This window comes from Balaenoptera physalus (genome assembly GCF_965194825.1).
Source record: "Balaenoptera physalus genome assembly, chromosome: 16".
NCBI lineage: Eukaryota > Metazoa > Chordata > Mammalia > Artiodactyla > Balaenopteridae > Balaenoptera > Balaenoptera physalus.
In genome coordinates this window covers 46,179,053-46,201,469 of record NC_138898.1, presented here as the reverse complement: position 1 = coordinate 46,201,469, position 22,417 = coordinate 46,179,053, and the positions used below count along the sequence as shown (strand labels likewise).

The following is a 22,417-nucleotide window of genomic DNA, read 5'->3' as shown; positions in this document are numbered from 1 at the left end:
TCCCCTGCACTGGCAGGCGGATTCTTAACCACTGTGTCACCAGGGAAGTCCTCCCCAGACAATATTAAGAGCTTTGATTTTACAATTTCATGCTCCCACCTTCCAAAACTAGGTGCTGGCTCACTTTTTCAGTCTGAGCACTCACTCCAACCACTGCTAACAAACGCCAGCTCCATCTCTCCAAACTTGGAAGTGGTTTAATACATGCTCCTTTAAAGACAAAGTTACACACTTTCTCAGGCCCAATTTCCTCAACTGTAAACATCTAATACCTGCCAGGATGACCTCTCAAAACTGGAGTAGCAGATGAATTAGTTTATAAAAGAACTTCTAAAACTATAAACAAATGCAGTGGTGTCATGATCACCACCACTAGGACATGGAAGTAATTTCAAAGAACCAGATTTTTTTTCAGTTTCTTATTTCATTTTTTAACCATTTTTTAAATTGAAGTAGAGTTGATTTACAATGCTCTGTTAGTTTCAGGTGTACAGCAAAGTGTTTCAGTTATATATATATCTATTCATTTTCAGATTCTTTTCCATTATAGGTTATTACAAAAGATTGAGTATAGTTTCCTCTGCTATATAATAGGTCCTTGTTGTTTATCTATTTCATGTATAGTGGTGTGTATCTGTTAATTCCAAATTCAAAGAACCTAATACTTATTAATTCACTACACAAATATGCTGAGTATCTATCGTGTTGCACATACTGGTCCAGGGCCTGTAGGTAGAGCAGAGATAAAGCCCAGAAACACCCTGGCTTTCTAAGGTTTATGTTCTAGTGAGGGACAGCTCACTAGAACATAATCAAAGCACAGACAATACAACTGAACAAATGTACTTCATTTATTTTTGCTAGATGGTGGTAAGGGCATCAGAGAAAAGGGAACGGGGCTTCCCCAAAGAGAGGACTGCTATCTTTAAAAGCGACGGCCAGGGAAGACCTCACTAAGACGACGATGACATTTGTAGAAGGACCTGGAAAAAACAGGGACTGGCCACGCCCTACTGTAGGGAAGAGGGTGCCAGAGGGAGGGCACAGCACAGGCAGAGGCTCAGAGGAAAGAGCCGGGGAAGGAGGGGGTGGGCAGGAGAAGCGTCCAGAGTCGGGAGGGGATGGGAGATCGGGTAGATCCTGAAGGGCACCACGAAGGACCGTAGCTCTGATGTGAAATAACATGACCTGACTTAAGATTTAACGGGATTACTTTGTTTTCTTCATTGAAACACACTAGGAAAGTAAAGAAGCAGGGAGGTAACAGTCCAGGCAAGAGATCAATGGGTCGGGGTGGGGAGTGCACACACGTCCCCCTCGGTTACAAAACCGGTAATGCCCCTCTGAAAGGAATTTCCAAAGTTTAGAACATCTGGTCACCAGATAAAATAAATAAAGGGTCTTTTTAGATAAGATCACTTTTTACGTATGACTACAGGACCTGAACCAAACAGAAGATGTGAATGCTAATACTCTTTTCTCCTCCATTTTAAAATACATTATAATTCAGGTGTAAATGCACTTTGGAAACAGAACATACCTTTTTAACCGACAACTAAACCTATAAAAAGAATTTTACAGCCAGAAAGGACCTTTTAGGGTCATCTAGTTCAACAGCATTTTCTTCACTGAAATGATTTTAAAGTGTCAGCCTTAGAGGCAAGGGGGAAAATCATCACACCGCGCACCTCACGCTTACGTGAGGCGATGTGTCACTGACATCTCGATCAAGCTGGGAAAGCACACGGGGAAACACACTTAGAGAGGGCAAGGCCCCGCCTCAGGTCATCCGCAGGTGCGAGGGGGCTGGAGACCCACGTCCTGCCCCGTCAAAGGCTGTCTCCACCTGCACTACAGAAAAACCCCAGCACAGAACTTCTTTCTCCAGGGGTAGAGGATAAATTTGTTTCTCAAACCAATCGTGTTAGAAAGAGCCATCCCCTCTCAGAACAACGAAAAGAATTCTGATTTTATTTTGTGTAATTTCTTCCGGTAGAAAGCATTATGTTAGAAACTGACGAGTCTGTCAGGGTTTATAGAAATAACACCTCCCACTGCTGCATTTCTCAGTGGACCACAACCAGTTATCAGAGTAAAGAATGGTTAGAAATTCTCCACCAAGGTTTAGGTAAACAAAAGCAGACTCTCCTGTTTATCCTACTTGTTTTCAATAAGTTTTACTACAACTTTCATTCCTTGTGGTACTGAATTTATTTAAGCAGATTAATAAGAAGCAAAGATGACTATTCTTAACTCCAAGTAACTTTAAGTCTTTTTAATCACCACATGCCCACTGTAGGAAGTGGCTTATAGACACTAAAACAGACACGGCCTCTATGCTTAAACTTCAGCCAGGATTTCAAGCTTTGTTCCCTCGGATCAAGGCCCCCCTCTCCCGGTCCACAGCCAGCAGTTTTTCTAAGGGGAAGGCAGACGGTCATTTCCTCCTTCAAAGTGATTTTAAAGTTATTTGCCTAAAAAGCAAACAAACAAAAACTTTATACATACCACTCCAATTCTTAGCCATCTTGAACATATTTGCAGCTCTGGTATACATTTCACAAGCTTCTTCTATTCTTGTGTTTCCTCTGAGAAAAATTTAAAAATGAGGTTAAGTTTTACTATAACAACCATCCACATCCCTAATCCTCCCCTCCTCCTTCAAATAATAAACATTTAATGAGCAGTCACTATGTGCCAGACCAGCATCAGAGAACCTTAACAGCTGTTCAAAGGAGTTACTCTAATTATCCCTGTTGTCCAGATGAGGAAACTGAAGCATAAGAAAGTAGCCACACAGCAAGGATGTCACAGAACTGAGACTCAAATACAGATGTGGCAGGACCCAGGGCTTACACCCTCAACCAGAGTCTTTTCCATGCACGAAAACTGAAGTTTTACTCATTCTGAGAAATGAGAAGTATAGTTTTCAAAGGAAATTAGGATAAAGACATCTTGACACTTTTAACATCGAAGAGTTCAGCACTATGTTTATTCGGACTTAAAAGTAAAAAGAAAACCCAGGGCTTCCCTGGTGGCCCAGTGGTTAAGAATCCGCCTGCCAATGCAGGGGACACGGGCTCGAGCCCTGGTCCGGGAAGATCCCACATGCCGCAGAACAACTAAGCCCATGCGCCACAACTACTGAGCCTGCGCTCTAGAGCCCGCGCACCACAACAAAGAGTAGCCCCCGCTTGCCACAACTAGAGAAAGCCAGCACGTGGCAACGAAGACTCAACGCAGCCAAAAATATAAATAAATAAATGAATGAATGAATGAATGATACTCAACATCATCAGCCATCAGAGAAATGCAAAGCAAACCACAAACGAGATATCACTTCACTCCCACTAGGCTGGCTAGAATCAAAAGCCAGATCTAACAAGTGTCAGGGAGGATGTACGGAAACTGGAACCCTCATATACTGCCGGTCCAAGTGGCAAATTGTATAAAAAGCCACTTTGGATAACAGTTTGGCAGCTGCTCAAAAGGTTAAACATAGTTACTATATGACCCAGAAATTCTACTCCTAGGTACCTACCCAAGAGAAATGAAAACATTAGTCCACGCAAAGACTTGTACACAAATGTTCACAGCAGCATTATTCATGACAGACAAAAATGGAAACAACCCAAACGTCCATCAAATGATAAAGGAGGTACACACACAATGGAGGAGACCAGACAATAAAAAGGAATGAAGTACTGATCATCCTACAACGTAGACGAGCCTCCAAAAAACATCATGTGAAGTGAAGAGCCAGTCCCAGAGAAGCACACCATTCACAGGAAAGGCCTACAACAGGCCAGTCTACAAAGACAGAAAGCAGACTGGTGGTTGCCGAGAGCTGGAAGTGCTAGAGAAAAATGAGGGGGGAGGGTACAGAGTTTCTTTCTGGGGTGATGAAAATGTTCTAAAACTGCTTGTTGTGATAGTTGCAAAGCTTGGTGAATATGCTTAAAACTACTCAACTGGACACTTTAAACGGGTGAATTGTATGGTATGTGAATTATATCTCAATAAAGCTGTTCCCCTTCCCTCTAAAAAAAAAACCCCTTTGGAAGCTATGTCACACAGCCAATGATAGGATGGCAACAAACCACACCAAAACTGAAGCGTCAGAATAGGCAAAGCCTTCTCTCACTCACACCTTCATGTTCCTTTTTCTCTACTTCAAAGCTACATTAAAAAAAAAAAAAAAAAAAAAAAGCTAATTATCCCAGTGGAAAATTCCCAACTTGAGAAAGCTTTCAATCTTAGCCACAGCTCCTTGGAGCTAACAAAGGCTTGCCACTTTCTGTGTCTTATTTTTCTAACATGTACCAGGAATCATGAACTGTAATTATAGTGCAATCATTCTTTTTTTTTTTTTTTAATTTATTTTTGGCTGCGTTGGGTCTTCGTTGCTACTCACAGGCTTTCTCTAGTTGTGGCGAGCAGGGGCTACTCTTCATTGCAGTGCGCGGGCTTCTCATTGCGGTGGCTTCTCTTGTTGCAGAGCACGGGCTCTAGGCACGTGGGCTGCAGGAGTTGTGGCACGTGGGCTCAGTAGTTGTGGCACGTGGGCTCAGTAGTTGTGGCTCACGGCCTCTAGAGCGCAGGCTCAGTAGTTGTGGCTCATGGGCTTAGCTGCTCCCCAGCACATGGGATCTTCCTGGACCAGGGCTCAAACCCGTGTCCCCTGCATTGGCAGGCAGATTCTTAACCACTGCACCACCAGGGAAGTCCAGTGCAATCGTTCTTATTAAAGGTTTCCAAATAAAACTAGCTTAATTAAAATGTACTTTATCCTATTATTTTCAGAAGCAGGTTCAGCTAGGAATAATAGAACACCTGCATTATGCTAGGTTTTATGCTGCATATTTCCACATGGCTTACGTCATCTTCATTATTACAACGACCACAAAAGATCTCCATGTTACAGAAGAGAAAACTGTACCTGGAGGTCAATGGCTTGCCCAAGGTCATCCAGTCAAGGTCAGTGGTGGGGCTGACACCTGATAACAGGTTCAGCGATGTTTACAAAAATAATGAATGAACCCTGCCTCACCTCTCCTAAAACAGAATCACCAGAAAAAATCTCATGTTAAAAGCACCAGAGAACTCATGTGTCATAAAGACATAAATTAAAGAATTCATGAAAAAAATATACTTTTAAGTCACTCCAAATGCCTACTGTGTTCTACACCCATGAACGTTGATTTTTATAAGTTTTAAGGAAAAATATTCAGAATTCACATTCAAATAATTCAACTGATCATTACCCAGAGCCCCTATAAGTGAGGTAGAAGATCCTCAAAAACAGAAACAAGTTTCACTGAGGGAGTCTACATTATAAAGTGATATAGTACAGTACATGGCACTGACCTGCCAGAAATCACTAAGAAAACAAAGTCCTTACCCAGGAGGAGGTGAGAATGCCAAGAAGAGTATTTAACTTCAGTGCTGGAGAAGTCTGAGAGCATCTAACATCCCCACCCCGGGTTCCAAGGAGATGGGGTGAGAGTCACACGCCTCCCCCAGCCCCCAGGAGCAGCAGAGCTGGGCCCGAGCCTGCCTGCAAGCCCCTGCCTCTCCTCACTACCTCCCCCCGGCCCCCACCTGTTCCCGTTTTAATGTTTAGGAGGAAAAAAAATCAGCCTGGGAAAAATCACAGCCCGTTATTCCAAAGAGCTCAGATGACATCTACATGCAGACAAGCCTATTAATCCTCCACTCATCTGAAGTCTTGCATTTTCCTCATGGTGAGTGAGAGCTACCTGGGAGCAGCGGGAAACTGCAACTGAGCACGTGCGCAGGTGGGGGCCACAGACACCAAATCAAGAGCCGTGGGGACCAACGACACACACCAAGAGATATGCCCCAGAGAAGCGGGGCAACTGCTGAGGCGGAAAGAACGCTGCTCATAACCCACGAGATCTGGAGCAGAAGTGTCCTACCGCGTGACAGTCACAGAGCTGTGATGATGCCAAAGCAGGACTAGAGACAAAATTCAGCTTCATCACCAGAACACCCTGAAGGGCTGTCAAACCGTGTGGAAAGACTGAACCCAGGGATCACTTTGAGTTTCCCGGGCCTGGGAGAGGCTCCTCCTCCTCGTTCACTAGTGACACCACTCCAGCCACCAGGCCGATGCCGGGACAGGGTCCAGCACAGGGCCTGGCTCACAGGCCTCAATCACGAGTCTGAAGACCCAGCGTCTGCATGGAAGAAACAGCCCACATCACAGATTTGCAAGTTTTCCCACGTGTCCCTCAAAACAACAAGCAAATACAGAAAGCATCCCGAAAAGAAGTGAAAAATTCAAAGTCTGTTTAAAATACCTCTACCATTAAAGGAAACAGTTTCTCTATTCACAACACTTCTGACGCCAAACGTGGGTTTTCTATGCCAAGCAACTCTCCAATTCCCTGCGGCCACCAGCGGGATGTCCTGCGATTCAATTCAGTTCCGCACAGACCCCACAGGTTGAGCACCCGCACTTCAGATGCCCGTTGCAAGTGCTGGGCCCCCTGTTCTTCTGACAAATCAGGGGTTCCCACAACCGCCTCCTCAAATTCGATAGTTTGCTGGAAGGGTTCACAGAACTCAGAGAAACACATTCCTATCGCTGGTTTCTCATCAAGGACACAGCTGAGAAACAGCAAAACGGGAGAGAGGCACAGGGCAGGCGTGTCGGGAGGGCGCCCGGAGCCCCCCTCCCCCCGGAAGCACCCTCTCCCCGGGAGCCCCCCTCCCCCCGGGAGCCCCCCTCCCCCCGGAAGCAGCCTCTCCCCCCTGGAGCACCCCCTCCCCCCGGAAGCACCCCCTCCCCCCAGGAGCAGCACCTCCACGTGTCTCCAACCCGGAAGCTCTCTGAGCCCCGTCGTGTAGGGTTTTTACAAGGCTCATGGCAGAGGGACTGACTACCCTGGTGACTGACTCAATCCCCTCGGGGGTGGGACTGAAAGTTCCAGCCCTCTAATCACTGGCTGCTTCCTCTGACAACCAGCCCCCATCCTGACGCCATCAAGGACCCACCCTGAGTCACCTCGTTAGCATAACCCAGGGAGGGTTGAAAGGGGCTTATTATGAATAACAAGACGCCCCTCTCACCCTCACCACTCAGGGTCTTACAAGCCTTTACCAGCTCTGTGCCAGGAACCCAGGGTGGAGAACAAATATATATTTCATGTATCACAACATCACAGCCATATACAACTATTTATTCTACTTTTTACCCTCCAACAAGCAATTTACTTTCATCTGATACTTCATATCTGTAATCTCCACAGATTCTAAAACTTGGGAGTTTTCCTAGATAAACTTAACCCTTTCAGGGTTATTTTAGTTCTGGGTTTAATATGTCTGTAAACAGTCCAGCTTCCTCCACATGATGAGGAAGCAGAGCGCCTGCCTGCAGCAGGTGGAATGTAGAGGCCCCAGGGAGATACTTTTCTTAGTGCTCATTTTAATTCTTTTTTTTTTTTTTTTTTTAAGGCCTGACCTCAGGAGAGAGAATGGGGCCAGGAGTGGGGTCTTACTTTTAGCCTGTACTTTTCTTTTCTTTTTTTTTTTTTTTTTATGTATTTATTTATTTATTTATGGCTGTGTTGGGTCTTCGTTTCTGTGCTAGGGCTTTCTCTAGTTGCGGCAAGTGGGGGCCACTCTTCATTGCGGTGCGCGGGCCTCTCATTATCGCGGCCTCTCTTGTTGCGGAGCACAGGTTCCAGAAGCGCAGGCTCAGTAATTGTGGCTCACAGGCCCAGTTGCTCCGCGGCATGTGGGATCTTCCCAGGCCAGGGCTCGAACCCGTGTCCCCTGCGTCGGCAGGCAGACTCTCAACCACTGCGCCACCAGGGAAGCCCTCATTTGAATTCTTATACCAAACTCCTGTAACTGCTTGACTGAAGTCCTCTGCTTTTTCACAAACCAGTAACAGGAGGAGTAGTGGCAAGCACGCAGGCTTTGGAGTCGGACTGCCTACCAACAAAGGCAGGCATCTATCGGCTCCCCTCCCTCCCCCCACAAGAGCAGACACAGCTCCAAGCCCCAGAGCACCGCCCCCAGAGCAGCTGGCAGAAGACAAGCAGGGGCCTCAAACTTGACAGGTGGCCTCAGTGCTTTGCCCTGGACCCTGGGATTCCATCTTCTGAGAACATCTCACTTTATTTCCATTTATGTAAGAAAAAATATTCACAGATTCTCAGACACAGGAAACAATCTGAGACATTTAAAGACTGTCTGACAAAAGTATCTGCATTTAAGCATAACTTGCTGAAATAAAGTTACAAGAACAGGTACAGCAAAGAAAGCTACTTGGACTTTATTTGGTAATAGTCCCAATGCCTTGACTTGATATGGAGAGTCACCTCTCTTGAAGAGGGGAGATATGTATAGATTGGACCTTTTAGTAAAACAAACCAAGATACTTAAATATTACAAGGAAGCCAAAAATAGGAATTACTGGATAAACTCAGAAATGACACACACAACATGACTTGCCAAGAGAAGTTTTTATATTTAATTTCAATCTTTATAAAAATTCAATTTTTAAACTGAATTTAATCTTTCAGACTTGTGATTCCCATAGGACAATGATGGCTGCCTAAATACAAGTGCGTCCTCACATCCTCCAGAACCACACAGATCAACAAGCAGCAGATACAACCACCCGTAATACACTCACGGCAAAACTAGCAGACAGAATTCAACAAGACTTCATTTAAATAAAGCTGGGGAAATAAAGACCCTGAACTAGCAGAGCTAGGGACACAGCCCTTGCTAGAAATCAGGAGGGGACACCTGGACACAAGAGGGGGTGCGGCAGGGTCCCAGCAACAGCAGCTGACAGACGACAAGATCTCGGCAAGGAGGGGCCGCAGAGTGGGGTCAAGGAGGCAGGTATGAGACCTGGAGCACCTGGGGGGCTGGAAGGGTGGCCTGGCTAGAGGCGGCAGATTCCAGATTATTTGCTTCTGCGGGAGGGAGCGGGAGAGGAGGCTTGGCAGTGAAGGGAAAGAAAGCGGAGGTGGAAATAAACTCAGGGTCATAGGAAACGAGAGGAGGCAGAACTGGAGTGGCAGCAAGCCCCAACCCACCCCCAAGACCCTAGTCATCAAAGAAGCCGCACTAACGTACTGATTGAAGGCAGAGCTTTCAGGAGAAACCAGGCTTCGAATTTTGATCCTTCCCCAAGTTAGCGATATGCAGTAGACCCTCTCTTGTGATGGGTCTGGCAGGGACACCAGCTGCGCTCGCAGCCAGCCATGTGATCACCGACACACTCACAACCATTCTGGACCCAGATGCCCACTCTGCTTTTTGCTTGCAGTACCTATTCAATGAATAGCAAGAGACATTCAACACTATTATAAAATAGGCTTTGTGCTAGATTGTTTTGCCCAACTGTAGGCTAATGGAAGTGTTCTGAGCATGTTTAAGGAAGGCCAGGCTAAGCTATCATGTTTGGTAGGTTAGGTGTATTAAATATATTTTCAACTTAGGAGGGGTTTATCAGGACATAACCCCACTGTAAGCTGAGGAAGAATAACTGAACCTCTCCGATACACACACACCCTGGATAAAGGGGTAAGTAGAACACCCTCCCTGAGTGGCACATAGGTAGCTAATGGATTTTTTCCAGGGCAGACAAAATACTAGATGCCTAAGTAAGGAAACCGAGCAAAGGGTATTAAAAAAGATTCATAGCATAAAGGTAGCCAGTAAAATAAAATTACGAAATTTCCTAAATAAAAAGCAAAGAACGGAGATCACATGAAGAAAAACTGCAAATAAAACATAATACGGTTGACCCTTGAACAGTGCGGGGGGTTGGTGCGCTGACCCTGGTGCAGCCAGCCCTCCAAACACGCAGTCCCCCGCCCGCACCCTCGTATTCCACAGATCGGGCAGCACCGCAGTACCTACTACTGAAAAAAAACCTGTGTGTAAGTGGACCCACGCAGTTCCAACCCATGTTGTTCAAGGGTCAGCTGTCCATAACAAATATAACAAAATGACAGAATTAAAAATCATCCATATGCCAGTCATACCAATAATGTAAATGTGCTGAAGAGTTTTAGATTTGCTCACAAATCTAAACAAACAAAGCCCAACTCTGTGCTCAATATGACAGACACAACTAAAATAAAGCTATTCTGAAAGCCTAAAGATAAAGGGCTGGTCGGGAGTTTGCCAAATATGTCAACCTGCGTTTGTTAGATTTGTTGCAACAAGAAATATCCCCCAGTCTTCCCAAAGCTTCTCTCTCTCTCACTCTACCTTGTGCTGGTTGTGACTCTGCTGGCTCTTTCTCTGTGGGTCTTCTCTCTGTTCTGGAATGCGGCCCCCATCGAGTGTACTCCTCTCATGACGGAAGCACAGATGACCCCTGCAGCTTCTGCTCTCACTTCCTACCTCAAAGTCAGTCCCGGCCACCTTGCCTGGACTCAGGCCACTGCGCCTGGACTCAACGGGGAGGGGAGGTGCCCTCTCCCTGGGGCCAGGCAGCACAGGCCACATGGCAACAGGCATCAGGTATAATCCTCTTACCTAACACAGCTCTAAAACAGGCAAACGCAAGTAACAAGAAAGCAGGGATTGCTGGCATCAGACAAGGTAGAATTTGGGCTCAAAAGTATCAAATGAAATAAAGAAATTCACTTCATAATGCTAAAGATACAATTCAAATGAAATTATATTAATTGTGAATATCTATGTACCAAAACCTGGCAGCCACCTTTCTACAGCAGAAATTACAGTAATCCTAAATGCCAAAATAATCTTGAGAAGGAAGAACAAAACTGGAGGGCTCATACGTCCTGATTTCAAAACTTACTACAAAGCTACAGTACTCAAAACAATGTGGTACAGGCATAAAAAAAGACATATAGACCAACAGACTAGAATAGAGAACCCATGAATAAATCTTTGCATATATGTGCAAATGATTTTTGACAAGGGTGCCAAAATATTCAACAGGGGAAAGACAGTCTTTACAACAAACGGTGCTGGGAAAACCGGATACTGACTTGCAAAAGAATAAAGTTGGACCCTTACCTATCACCTTATACAAAAATTAACTCAAAATTGATCAAGGACCTAAATGTGATACTTAAAACAACAAAAAAAATCTTAGAAGAAAACAGCAAAAGCTTCATGACACTGGATTTGTCAATGATATCTTGGATATGACCCTAAAGGCACAGGTTAGAAAAGAAAAATAGATAAATTGCATTTCATGAAAATTAAGAAAATTTTATGCATCACAGACACTATTCACAGAGTAAAAAGGCACCATACAGAATGGGAGAAAATATCTGCAAATCACATACCTGATAAAGGATTAATATCTAGAATATAAAGAGAACTCCTATAACTCAACAATAACAAAAAAACAAACCAATTCAAAAATGGGCAAAGGACTTGAATAGACATTTCTCCAAAGAAGATATATGAATGGCCAACAGGCATATGAAAAGATGCTCAACATCAATAATCATTAGGGAAATGCAAATCAAAGCCACAATGAGATATCCTCTCACACCTGTTAGAATGGCCATTAATTAAAAAAAAAAAAAAACAGAAAATAACAAGTGCTGGCAAGCATGTTCAGAAATTAGAACCTGTGTGCACTGTTGGTGGGAATGTAAAATGGTACAGCTACTGTGGAAAAACAGTATGGCAGTTCCTCAAAAAATTAAAAGTAGAATTACCATATAATCCAGCAATTTCATTTTGGGGTATATACCCAAGAGAATGAAAAGCAGGGTCTTGAAGAGATATTTGTACAATCATGTTCATAGCAGCATTATTCACAACAGCTAAAATGTGGAGGCAATCCTAGTGTCCATTAATGAATGAATGGATTAGCAAAATGTGGTATATACATACGACAGAATATTATTCAGCCTTATAAAGGAAAGAAATTCTGAAATATGCTACAATATGGATGAATCTTGAGGACATTATGCTAGGTGAAATAAGCCAATCACAAAAACACAAATACTGTATGATTCCACTTATATGAGGTACTCAGCACAGCTGAAATCATGAAGAAAGTATACGGTGGCTTCCAGGGGCTGGGGGAGCAGAGAATGGGGAGTTATTAATGGGTATAGAGTTTCAGTTTTACAAGATGACAAGAGTTATGGGATGGTGGTGATGGTTGCACAACAATATGAATGTACTTTAATACTACTGAACTCTACACTTAAAAATGGTTAAGATGGTAAATGTTATGAGTATTTTACAATAAAAAAAGAAAAAAAGTATAATAGATCCAAGAAGACAGAAATACACTCATAAAAGGAGATATTAATATACCCCTTTTAGTCCAAAACAGGTCAAGTGGACAAAAAATATAGATATGAAAGACCTAGACAACATAATCAGTAACCAGATCTCAGGGATCTCTAGCAAGTCATACACTCTGAAGAGAGAAAACCCACTTCTTCTTAAGGGCACATGGACCACTCATGAACACCAATCACACATTAGGTGGCAAAGAAAACCTCAGTACGTTCTCTAATCATAATGAAATGAAGCTAGAAATTAATAATATACAAAAAAGGAAAAAGGTCCTTCTACCTGGAACAAAACCCTCAAAGAACTCCTGGGTCAAAGATGAAACAAATTAAAATAAAAACACTATATATCAGTATCTATGGGATGCAATTAAAACAGTAATACAGTTTTAAAGGAAAATTCATCCATGAATATTTGGATCCACATAAATAAAATAGAAATAATGAATTAAATACCACCCCTCACCCCCCAAAAAAGCCATGGGAAAAAAACAAAAGAAAGTAATAAAGGCAAGAGAGAAATTAATAAGGTAGAAAACAGGAAACTAGTAAAACTCATAAGTCAAAATATCAGTTGTTTAAAGAAAAAGAATCAAGACAAAAAGGGGACAAGCACTAACACGTAAGTAAGAAGTAAAAAGAGGGAAATAACTGCTGCAATAACATTTTAAGTCATAAAAGACTACTTTGTAGAACTCTGCAAATAAATTTTAAAACTTGGATGAAATGAATAATTTCCTTGTAAAATACAATTTACCAAAACTGACCTCAGCAGAGATACAAAGTTTAAACATTATAAATTCCAGAGGGAAAAAAGAGAAAGTTATCAAAGAAATACCCACCAAAAAGCCCAAGATGATTTCACTCTAAGAGGATTCTATTTAAAAATCCAAAGACCAGAGCATGGGAAAAAAGAAAAACTTACAAATTCTTTTTATGAGAGTACCTGTGACATGAGTGCCTGTGACATCAATACTTCAATCTAAGACTATACACAAAAGAATTGTAAATAAAAGAATTTGAAATAAAATATCTAAAAACAAAATCCCATAGTAAAAATAATACATTATAATCCAGAGGGGTTATTTAAGGGATGCAAGCAGAGTTCAGTATGAGGCTATCCATTAGTTAATATACTAATAACTAAGAAAAAAAGTCACGCTTACCTGACAGTTATTGAAAAGGCCCTCATTCAACCCCTAATGAAAACACCCATTAAAACCGAATTGGAAGATACTTCCTTACTGTGAAAAACATATTTTAACCCAAGAAAGAATTGATCTATTACTTTGTTACATTTTAATTAAATTACCATTACTTAACGATAAGCTCTATTCAAATACAGACGTGATTAACACTCTGAGATTCTATTTTCAAAGTCTCCTTACTGTGCACTCACAAGCATCACTAACTGAAAATTCTTAAGGTATGGAAGTTTTACCCATTTTATCATCTAATCAAATGAATGTAAAGTGAAAGCATAAAAATAGATTACAGAGTCGCCTTTAACTAGGATGATCCTCCGTCCTGGTTGCGGGGACACTCCTAGGTTATACGCGTTTTCTTGGCAACTCAAAAATATCCCAGTTTGGACATGATACTCACGGCCACTCTATAACTCACAGAAATAGGGAAATATTTGAAAAATTTTTAAAGCAGAATTATAAATTTAAATGTTACTTACATATAAAAGATAATATTTGGAGATTGAGAATTAACTAAAAACAAGAGGTGAAGGAGAAAATGCACTGCCACATAAGCTATGTGGCAGGATCGACAAATATTATCTAAGGTAGTAGAAGTATTCTAAAATTACTTAGACTTATGGCAATAACCATCAAAAGAATCAAAAAGAAAGTTAAATGGTTACGTCTGCTGAGTAAGATTTAGGAGAGTGAGGACTCAGGGAAAATTTTACTTTTCAACTGAAACCCTTCTGTACTCCTTGCATTTTCCTACCATATATGGATTTACTACAAACACATACTCAAGAAAACAGAAGAAAGTGACGTGAACTCCCCCGCTCTGTTACCTTTGCTCTTGAAACTACACGAAAGAGTACAAGAAAACAAATCAACATCTGTATCCGCATTCACCATAGTCCACGCGCGCCTGCCATAGCCACGTGCTGCGGCAAGCGCTGGGCCAGAGCCACCAACTAAGGCAGACGCCCCAGGACCTTACATCCTAGAGCCACAGGCCACCACAGTCCTCCCTACTTCTTGTAAAGGACTCTGCACCTCGCAGGGCTCACAAGAATGAGAGAATCTATGGTGAACACTGCAAAAATGCAGACAGAAAAAGGCCAAACTTGTGAGAGTTTATCACTTGATATACAAACTGTAACTTGACATTGACACTCAAATTAGGAAACCAAATGATTATAAGTAACAGTAATATAGCTCTGTGCAGCTTAATAAGCATTCTGATACCTCATTCAATCCTTACAACTCTGACAAGTAAATTCTTTCCCTCTGCCCATTCAAATGCCGAAAAAACAGAAGCTCTGAATATGATTTACCTGGCCAGGATCCCCAAGCTAGTAAACTAGAATCTATATTTGGTCTTCTTACATGTAATAGTATATATTATTATGGCTCATACATAATATACCTTATATAATATATAATTATTCAATATATAGGTTATTCTATTTTTTTCTTTTTTTTGGGCTGTGTTGGGTCGTCGTTGCTGCGCACAGGCTTTCTCTAGTTGCGGCGAGCGGGGGCTACTCCTCGTTTGCGTGTGTGGGCTTCTCATTGTGGTGGCTTCTCTTGTTGCAGCGCATGGGCTCTAAGTGCGCGGGCTTCAGTAGTTGTGGCGTGCGGGCTCAGTAGTTGTGGCTTGAGGGCCCTAGAGCACAGCACAGGCTCAGTAGTTGTGGCACATGGGCTTAGTTGCTCCGTGGCGTGTGGGATCTTCCCGGACCAGGGCTCGAACCCGTGTCCCCTGCATTGGCAGGCGGATTTTTCACCACTGTGCCACCAGGGAAGTCCTCTATTTCTTATTACATAGGAAATAAAGAGTAAATATACATATATATTTCTTATACTATACTACCTGTCTCTGAGTAAATCTGAGCTTAATGTTTTTTTTAAAAGTTTAATCTGCATTTGAATATCTACTGTAACTGAGGCAGACCTAAATGCTTTATAAATACTTTCACATGCCCCCACCATATTTTGGCAAAATGTAAACACAATCTTTGCCAAAATAAAGCTGAGTGAAGAATACTGATAATGGCCTATAATGCTTAAGAAATATTCCCAATTTTCACAACTAGCTAAGAAATTATAAACTTATAGTTATTTCAAGATAACCCTACAGGGCCTTTCATTAAATCTACTTCAACACTGCCAGATTTACAGCTCCTTATAAGCTTTGAGACTGGGGAACATTCAAGAGCCCGAGAAGGAAGCATTAACCATCCAGAACATCTTCCCACGGTCAGCCTTAAGCCACTCTCTCCATGTGCACTGGGCAGTGTACCCAGTGTGGTCTCCTATAACAAGAGAAATGCAAAGCTATCTTGCTGTCAGACCCAGGTCAGCTAACCATCATACCAGTAGTTAAGATGCTAAATTAAAATTTGAAATTAACTACAAAGTTCAATAGCTCATCTCTGGAAACAAATGAAACCAAAACACAACTCTTTCGGTGGTAATTTTGCTATACTAAGCTCAGTCAGCAAAAGAATAAGTTTTAATTTCATTCCACAACTACAAAAACACATCACTGTTTAACTGGCAGTCAAACAGAAAGACAGACCACCACGACAGTGGCTTCTTGTGATGGCTGCATCCCTCAGCAGCTCCCTTCCTGCAGGGGGACGCGGGGAAGGAGCACTGACATCTTGCAGACAAGCCTAGACTTGTGCCTTACACACGGAAGAATGCGTGACTGACTTTTTCTCGGGAATACACAATGCATATTTTCATCTAATTTTACTGAAAGCAACAAAAAAGGAAGAGCTACAGAACAGTAGTGAGAATACAGCATTGCCACAAAACCAGCGTGGGTGGTGGATCAACACTGAGTGAAGGGGACCCACTTCTAACAGGTTTTAACCTGCAGCTGGGATAATGAGTCCGTGGTGTGACACATCTGCAGTAAAGTACACTGAGCACCTTGTAATGGCTGCCACAGCCCCAAACAGCATCACCCTGCCCCCTTTAAAGCACTGTCAGCTCTTAAACAGATGGGCTCGGTGATACTGGTGATACTCATGCAGGTATGTTTTGTTAATTAAGGAGACTGACATGAAGATAGATTACACTGTGGTTTAAATAAAGGAAAACAAGTAGATGGGAAAATTCTCTGGCTAAGGGAGTGGGGGCAGGGTGGAGTAACATATATCCCGGCTTAGAAGGGTGATGACAGGTGCAAGTGATGCTAGATGTAACATCAGATTCTGAACGACTGAAACTGATACAGAATCTGTCTTCCCACTGTCACTGAGAGAGAAACTAGGCCTGGTTTTTGGCTTCAAAGAATTACGTAATGCTATTAAACCTCACAGAACTCTGAGTACCCTCTCCCCCAAGTTTTTCTGGAGCCAAGTATTACTAAAAACACAGTCTTCCATAGTATAAATAACCCTTACATGGTGCAAAGCTCTTTCAAATACTTTATTTCATTAAAAGACCAATGATACAGTCCAAAAGGTCTTTGGCTCCAAAATCCTGCTTTGATCTGTCTGGCTGCTTCCTTGATAAATAACGGCCTGAAAATTTTGATGAAGATACTAATTAATATTTCATAATCCCCATCTTCAATGACTCTAAATGTTTTACAAGCATATACTCAAAAAACCCTCACTCACTATGAGATATACTTCTCTTAACCTCGTTTCATAGCCGAGGAAACTGAGGCACAGAGGGGCTAAGGAACTTGCCCGAGGTCCCAAAGCGAGGATAATAAACTGACCTACTGGATCCACGTCAGACCTAGGATGCAATGACTTTCAAGCAAACTGAGTGTGAATGGTGAGGATGAAGTCTTCCTATACAGCATGCCAATGAAACAGGTGATCAAAAGGCCTTTTTAAAATCCCTTAAAGATTACTGATTCAAGACCTGGCCTACTTTCACGAAAACAATAACACAACACCTCTTCACAGAAAGGAGCATGCCCCTGAGAAGCATCAAGTGCTCTCCGGCTTTTTTCCTCTGCCAATTACAGATTCTCTTCCAGGGAAGCACATCTGGACTTGAAACGCTGTGCCATTACGATCACCTCCCAGCTTGAGGTGCTATGACATTAAATTTTATATAAATAAACTGTAATTGTTTTGCGAACAACCAGAGAAAGGAGCTATTGTTTGGTGTTAGTATCAAGTATTAGGCAGTGCTCCTTATGTATTGCCATAACTTTTAAAGGGGAACAAATTTATAATTCACTGCTACAATGCAGACCACACATCACATGAGAAATTTAGAAACCAGCTGGGATAAGTGCCCCGAGAGATTTTTGAGGACAGGAACCCTTACCTTTCTGCATCTTTGCACCCTACACTACGTGCACTGCATGAAACCTGCATATGAGCATTTCCTGGAGATTATCAACAACGGTAAAGTATTACCAAAAGACCGAACGTGGCAAGACTAGCAAATTCCAAACCGATTTTGTACAGAAATAAAACTGCGTCTAATAATGCAACAGTTAAATACGGATCCCCGGTCCTTCTCAGAATAAAAACATGCTCTGGGTGTTGGCCGAGGACCTTTCACTTCCAAAAGGAAAAAGAGTAAACCACCACGAACTTTCTGCCTCTCTCATCCTAAACAGCTGAATCATTCACATATTCAACCGCCCAGAATTCTTCCAAGGACTGTCAACGCAGGCTCTGCTTTTTGGTAAGTCCGAATTTAAGACCTTCCCTAGGAGAGCACAGAAGAATTATAGGAAATGAACGGGATTCCCAAATGACGCAGACTTAGAGGAGTTGCGTTATCCCTAATCCAACAGGAGGCCCTGGGTATCACATCAATCTCCAGTGAAGGAAAGACACCAGTTTGAGAAAACGTACTCATTCCTCCCACGGATATTTATTAAACCTGTACTTGGCGCAAGGCGCACGGGCACCGGGTGGTGGAATGCGGCTGCCGCGGCCCCACCGCCAGCCCGACGCCCCCGACAGACCGCGGGCCAGGCGCTGGGGCTGGGGGTCCGGGACCCGCCGCTCCCCGGTGCCTCACGCCCGCACGGGTCTCCCGAGCTACGTCGGTTCACTCGTGGCGAAATAACAAACCGGTGTGGCCGCCGCAGGGAGGGTCACGCACACCAGCGCGGCCGGTGGGACCCCGCACCCGCGCGGGGGGGGAGCCTCCGAGGGTCCTAGGGGATCCCTGGAGGGCGCATGGGGGCCCCTGGAGCGCCGTGGGGTTCCAGGGGGTGCGTGGGGAGCGCTCCGGGGGTTCCAGGAGATCCCTGGAGGGCAGGTGGGGGACTCCGGGGGTCCTAGGAGGTCCCTGGAGAGTGGGGGGGGGGCCTGGGGCGTTCTGGGGGGCCCCGAGGGAAGTGGGGGGGCCGCCGGCCAAGGACGGAGACCCCCGCTCAGGGCACGCGCGGTCCGGCGCTCACCCAAAGAGCCCTCGGAGAAAGGAGTGGGAGGCCTTGACTCGCTTCTCGGCCTCCGCCATTAGTTGCACCGCCTCTCGCTCCTTCCCCGCGTTGTCCATGTCGCCAGCCGCGACCGCCGCCACAAGCTCCTCTCCGGGTCGGACGCGCCTCCCGCGCCTCCCGGTCCTCTCGCAGCAGCGGGGCGCGCAGCCTTTCGGGAGTTGCAGTCCAGGCCGCGCCTGGGCCGTCCTCTCGCAGCGGCGGGGCGCGGAGGCGCGCCGTGCAGCCTTTCGGGAGTTGTAGTCCGGGCCGCACTCCGGCGGCGGGAGCGAGCGAGGCGTCCACTGCCATACCCAGAAGGCCGCAGAGCCCGTGGGCGTCGAGGGCCTGGAGGCGGGGGTCCTGACCCTCTGTAGGGCCCTCTGCGAAGGGGAACGTTAATCTTTTAAGGATGTGGGGAACGGAAAAGAGCCCGTGGCTTCCAGAGAAGACCGCCTCAAACTCAAGCATCACGTTGGATCAGGAGTCTCTGCCCAGCACGATCGTGGCCAGGGGATGGACAGGGACGCGGGGACAACGGGGTGGATGAGGACACGGCGGGTGGCAGGCTGGAAAACTTCACTGCCCGAGAATTCCGCGAGCGTGATGTAAGGCGGCCAGGGACGCAGCTGCAATAACCTTGCGATGCTCCGCCCAACCACCCTCCAGCTCCAGCAGCAGGAGGAACCACGTTTATCTTCAGAGCAAGGCATTTAAGAAGGAAACGTTTGCCCCAATATAAATTCAGAGTTGAGGCTTCCCTGGTGGTGCAGTGGTTAAGAATCTGCCAGCCAATGCAGGGGACACGGGTTCAAGCCCTGGTCTGGGAAGATCCCACATGCTGTGGAGCAACTAAACCTGTGGACCACAACTACTGAGCCTGTGCTCTAGAGCCCGCGAGCCACAACTACTGGAGCCCGCGCGCCTAGAGCCCATGCTCCGCAACAAGAGAAGCCACCGCAATGTGAAGCCCGCGCACCACAAGGAAGAGTAGCCCCCACTAGCCGCAACTAGAGAAAGCCTGCGTGCAGCAAAGAAGACCCAAAGCAGCCAAAAATAAATAAATAAATTTATTTTTTTAAAAAATTCAGAGTTGTTTTTAAGTCTCCGCATATTGTAACTTTCTGTCGGTTCTCTTCCTTGGTTAAAGAAGACTTGCATATATGGGATATGTGCATAATCCTCTGTTTTTATTGACTGAATTCTTTTCAATGGATTTGAGCCATTGAGCTCTCTTATTCTTTACATAATGCTGGCCATAGTGTGGAGTGGGTCTCCTGGGACACAGTTCTGCCTGTCAGGAATTTATAATCTCCTAGGAGAAGTATCCGTAGACAGACGCTACCCTGTGCCAACGATTTCCAGGCCTGTCCTGGAAGGTCAGAGGGAGTTATTTTTTAATGCACAGTCTAGACCATTTACATTTGGCAATGCTAAAGCAGAGGTGGTGAAGCAAATATGAAAATCGCTGCCAAATGAGAACTTGAGACAGTTTCAAACTATTAATAAATACACTGTGGGCACTGGCACACAAAATACATCTAAGCAAATGAAGCCTGAACTGGGAGAGCAAGGCAAGAAGGGCCAAACTCCTAATAAGAAAGGTCACTAAAGCGTATGTCACAGAGTCCCTGCAGTGCAGCCACTCTAGAGACGGAAGGAAGCCTCAGATCCTCAGGCAGAGTTTATTAACTTTTACTGCATGCATTATTCTAACTTCAAAAAGCTAATCTGGAGCAGTATTGGTGAAGAAGGAAGCAGGAAATTAGAGGAAGTAAATGCAGGAGTAAAGAGAAAAACTGCAAAAAGTGGACACGAGCAGTCGAGAAGCAGAGCAGTCTGTGGGGATTTGGTGGAGGGTCCAACTCGAAAACTCCCAGTGCAGCGTGAGTGTGTTGATTAAAGCAGTTCCCAAAGGATGTTCAAGAAATACTGATCCCTAAGCCCCTCGCTCTTTGTATTGGCATCTCGTGGAGCTGGAGTCTAGGAAGTGTACGTTTAAGAAAGAACACCACTATTCTGAAGCATGCAATTCTAGATTCTCAAATCTGTAGTCAGTGGAGAAGGAGGCAGGATGGACTGCCTCCTCTAAATCAGAACTTGCCGTGATGGGTGGCAGGGGGACATCTGGACAGTTTTGATGTTTCTGGGTATTTCGCTCAGTGTCTTCTTTCTCACGGGCACTCCCAGCCTTCCCCCCAGACCACACCCCTGTGGGAAAAACCTTCAAACCTTCATTGTTGTGTCAAGTGCGTGTTTTCTTCTCCCGGCGGTTGGGTGAGGGGAGGTAGCAGGGCAGAGGGACAGACGTCTCAGAATGAGCACTGACCAGATGGACGGAGGCGGGATCCTCAAAGCAGGAGGGAGGAGCTGTAGTGGACCAAGGAGGCGGCGAGGCCCTGGAGTAGATCCGAAGGAGCCGTGGCCCGCACCTGTGCCAGCCAGGATGGTGGCCACTTAAATTTAGATCAGATGATATGAAATGAAATGTAAATTTCACCCCTCAGTCAGGCCACATTTCAACTGCTGAACAGCCACATGTAGCTAGTGGCTGCCATTTTATCACTGCACAGAGTTCTAGTGGACAACACTGGCCTGTGCATACCTTGCCTTTCGGCAGCTCTGCACACTTTGAAGAAAAGAGGAAGACGGCTTCAGAGCTTCTGAGAAGATGGAGCTGGAAAAGAGGAGCTTCACCCCGAACAAGAAGGAACCAGGCAGAAGCTGCAGGCCTATCCCTGTGAGCAGGTCAGGTGACGGACACACAGGAGTAGATGGAATGTCATGTCCACCCACCCACCTGAGAGGTGGTCTGCAAAGGCAGACACAGGCCCTGTGACAGCTGCAGCTCTAGGAAAGGCGGGTCAGGACGTGACCCACGTGGGAATCTAGGTGTGGTGTCTGCATGTGCTCACAGAGGGGCTGCAGCATGGGGGTCCCGTGTGGAGCCAGCAGCTGTGGGGGCAGCGGGCGCCCTTGCGGCCTGCATCAGGGTGCCTCTGACTGCTCAGTGGCCAGGCGGCAGCTGCCAGGTACAGCTCACCTAGTGTCACGCTCTGTTCCAAAGTCAGTAGGAAACTTCCGACGGTGACTAGCACTTAATCTTCCTGTGCCTGCAGCTCCCACCTGCCGGCACCTGCAATTCTCCTGACGGTTCTCTCTGGCCTTCCAGCCTGCTCTGATCGGATGCTGCGGGAGGCAAGGGGGAGGTAATTAACCTCATGAACAGGGGGATTCACGCCCCTTTGCCTCCTGGGAGCAGCCCTCAATCAACGACTGTTAGAAGTTGGAGGATAAACACCCCTCTGGTGGGACAGCTGAGGAATGTTCTACACTCTCCCCCGAGGTGCTCGGTGGGAATGAGCCCCTGTTGCCAAAAGGAGAAGGTAGCTTGTTCCGTGCCCTGCATTGACTTCCTTCCCCGCCCTGTCCCCACACCCCTACTGGCGCTGCCTAGTGGTGTCACCTCCCCACAAACTGCTCTCACTAGAATCCTTGTCTCAAGATCTGCTTCTGGGAGGACACCAGTC

The 22,417-nt window shown here is 45.1% G+C and overlaps 1 protein-coding gene across 3 annotated transcripts in view; it reads right to left on the bottom strand.

Moving 5' to 3' along the window:
• Positions 1-19,068, bottom strand: part of NAPB (NSF attachment protein beta) — a 40,014-nt gene extending 20,946 nt beyond the window's left edge. Inside the window, exons 1-2 of one of the 3 annotated variants that reach the window (XM_082431773.1) lie at positions 18,870-19,068; positions 2,509-2,588 (exon numbers count right to left, since the gene is read on the bottom strand). In XM_082431773.1, the coding sequence (XP_082287899.1) occupies positions 2,509-2,588; positions 18,870-18,967 (178 nt within the window). In that variant the 5' untranslated portion in view covers positions 18,968-19,068. The remainder of the gene's footprint in view (positions 1-2,508; positions 2,589-18,869) is intronic. The other 2 variants (XM_082431772.1, XM_082431774.1) reach the window with 2 other exon arrangements.
• Between the last annotated feature and the right edge of the window lie 3,349 nt (positions 19,069-22,417).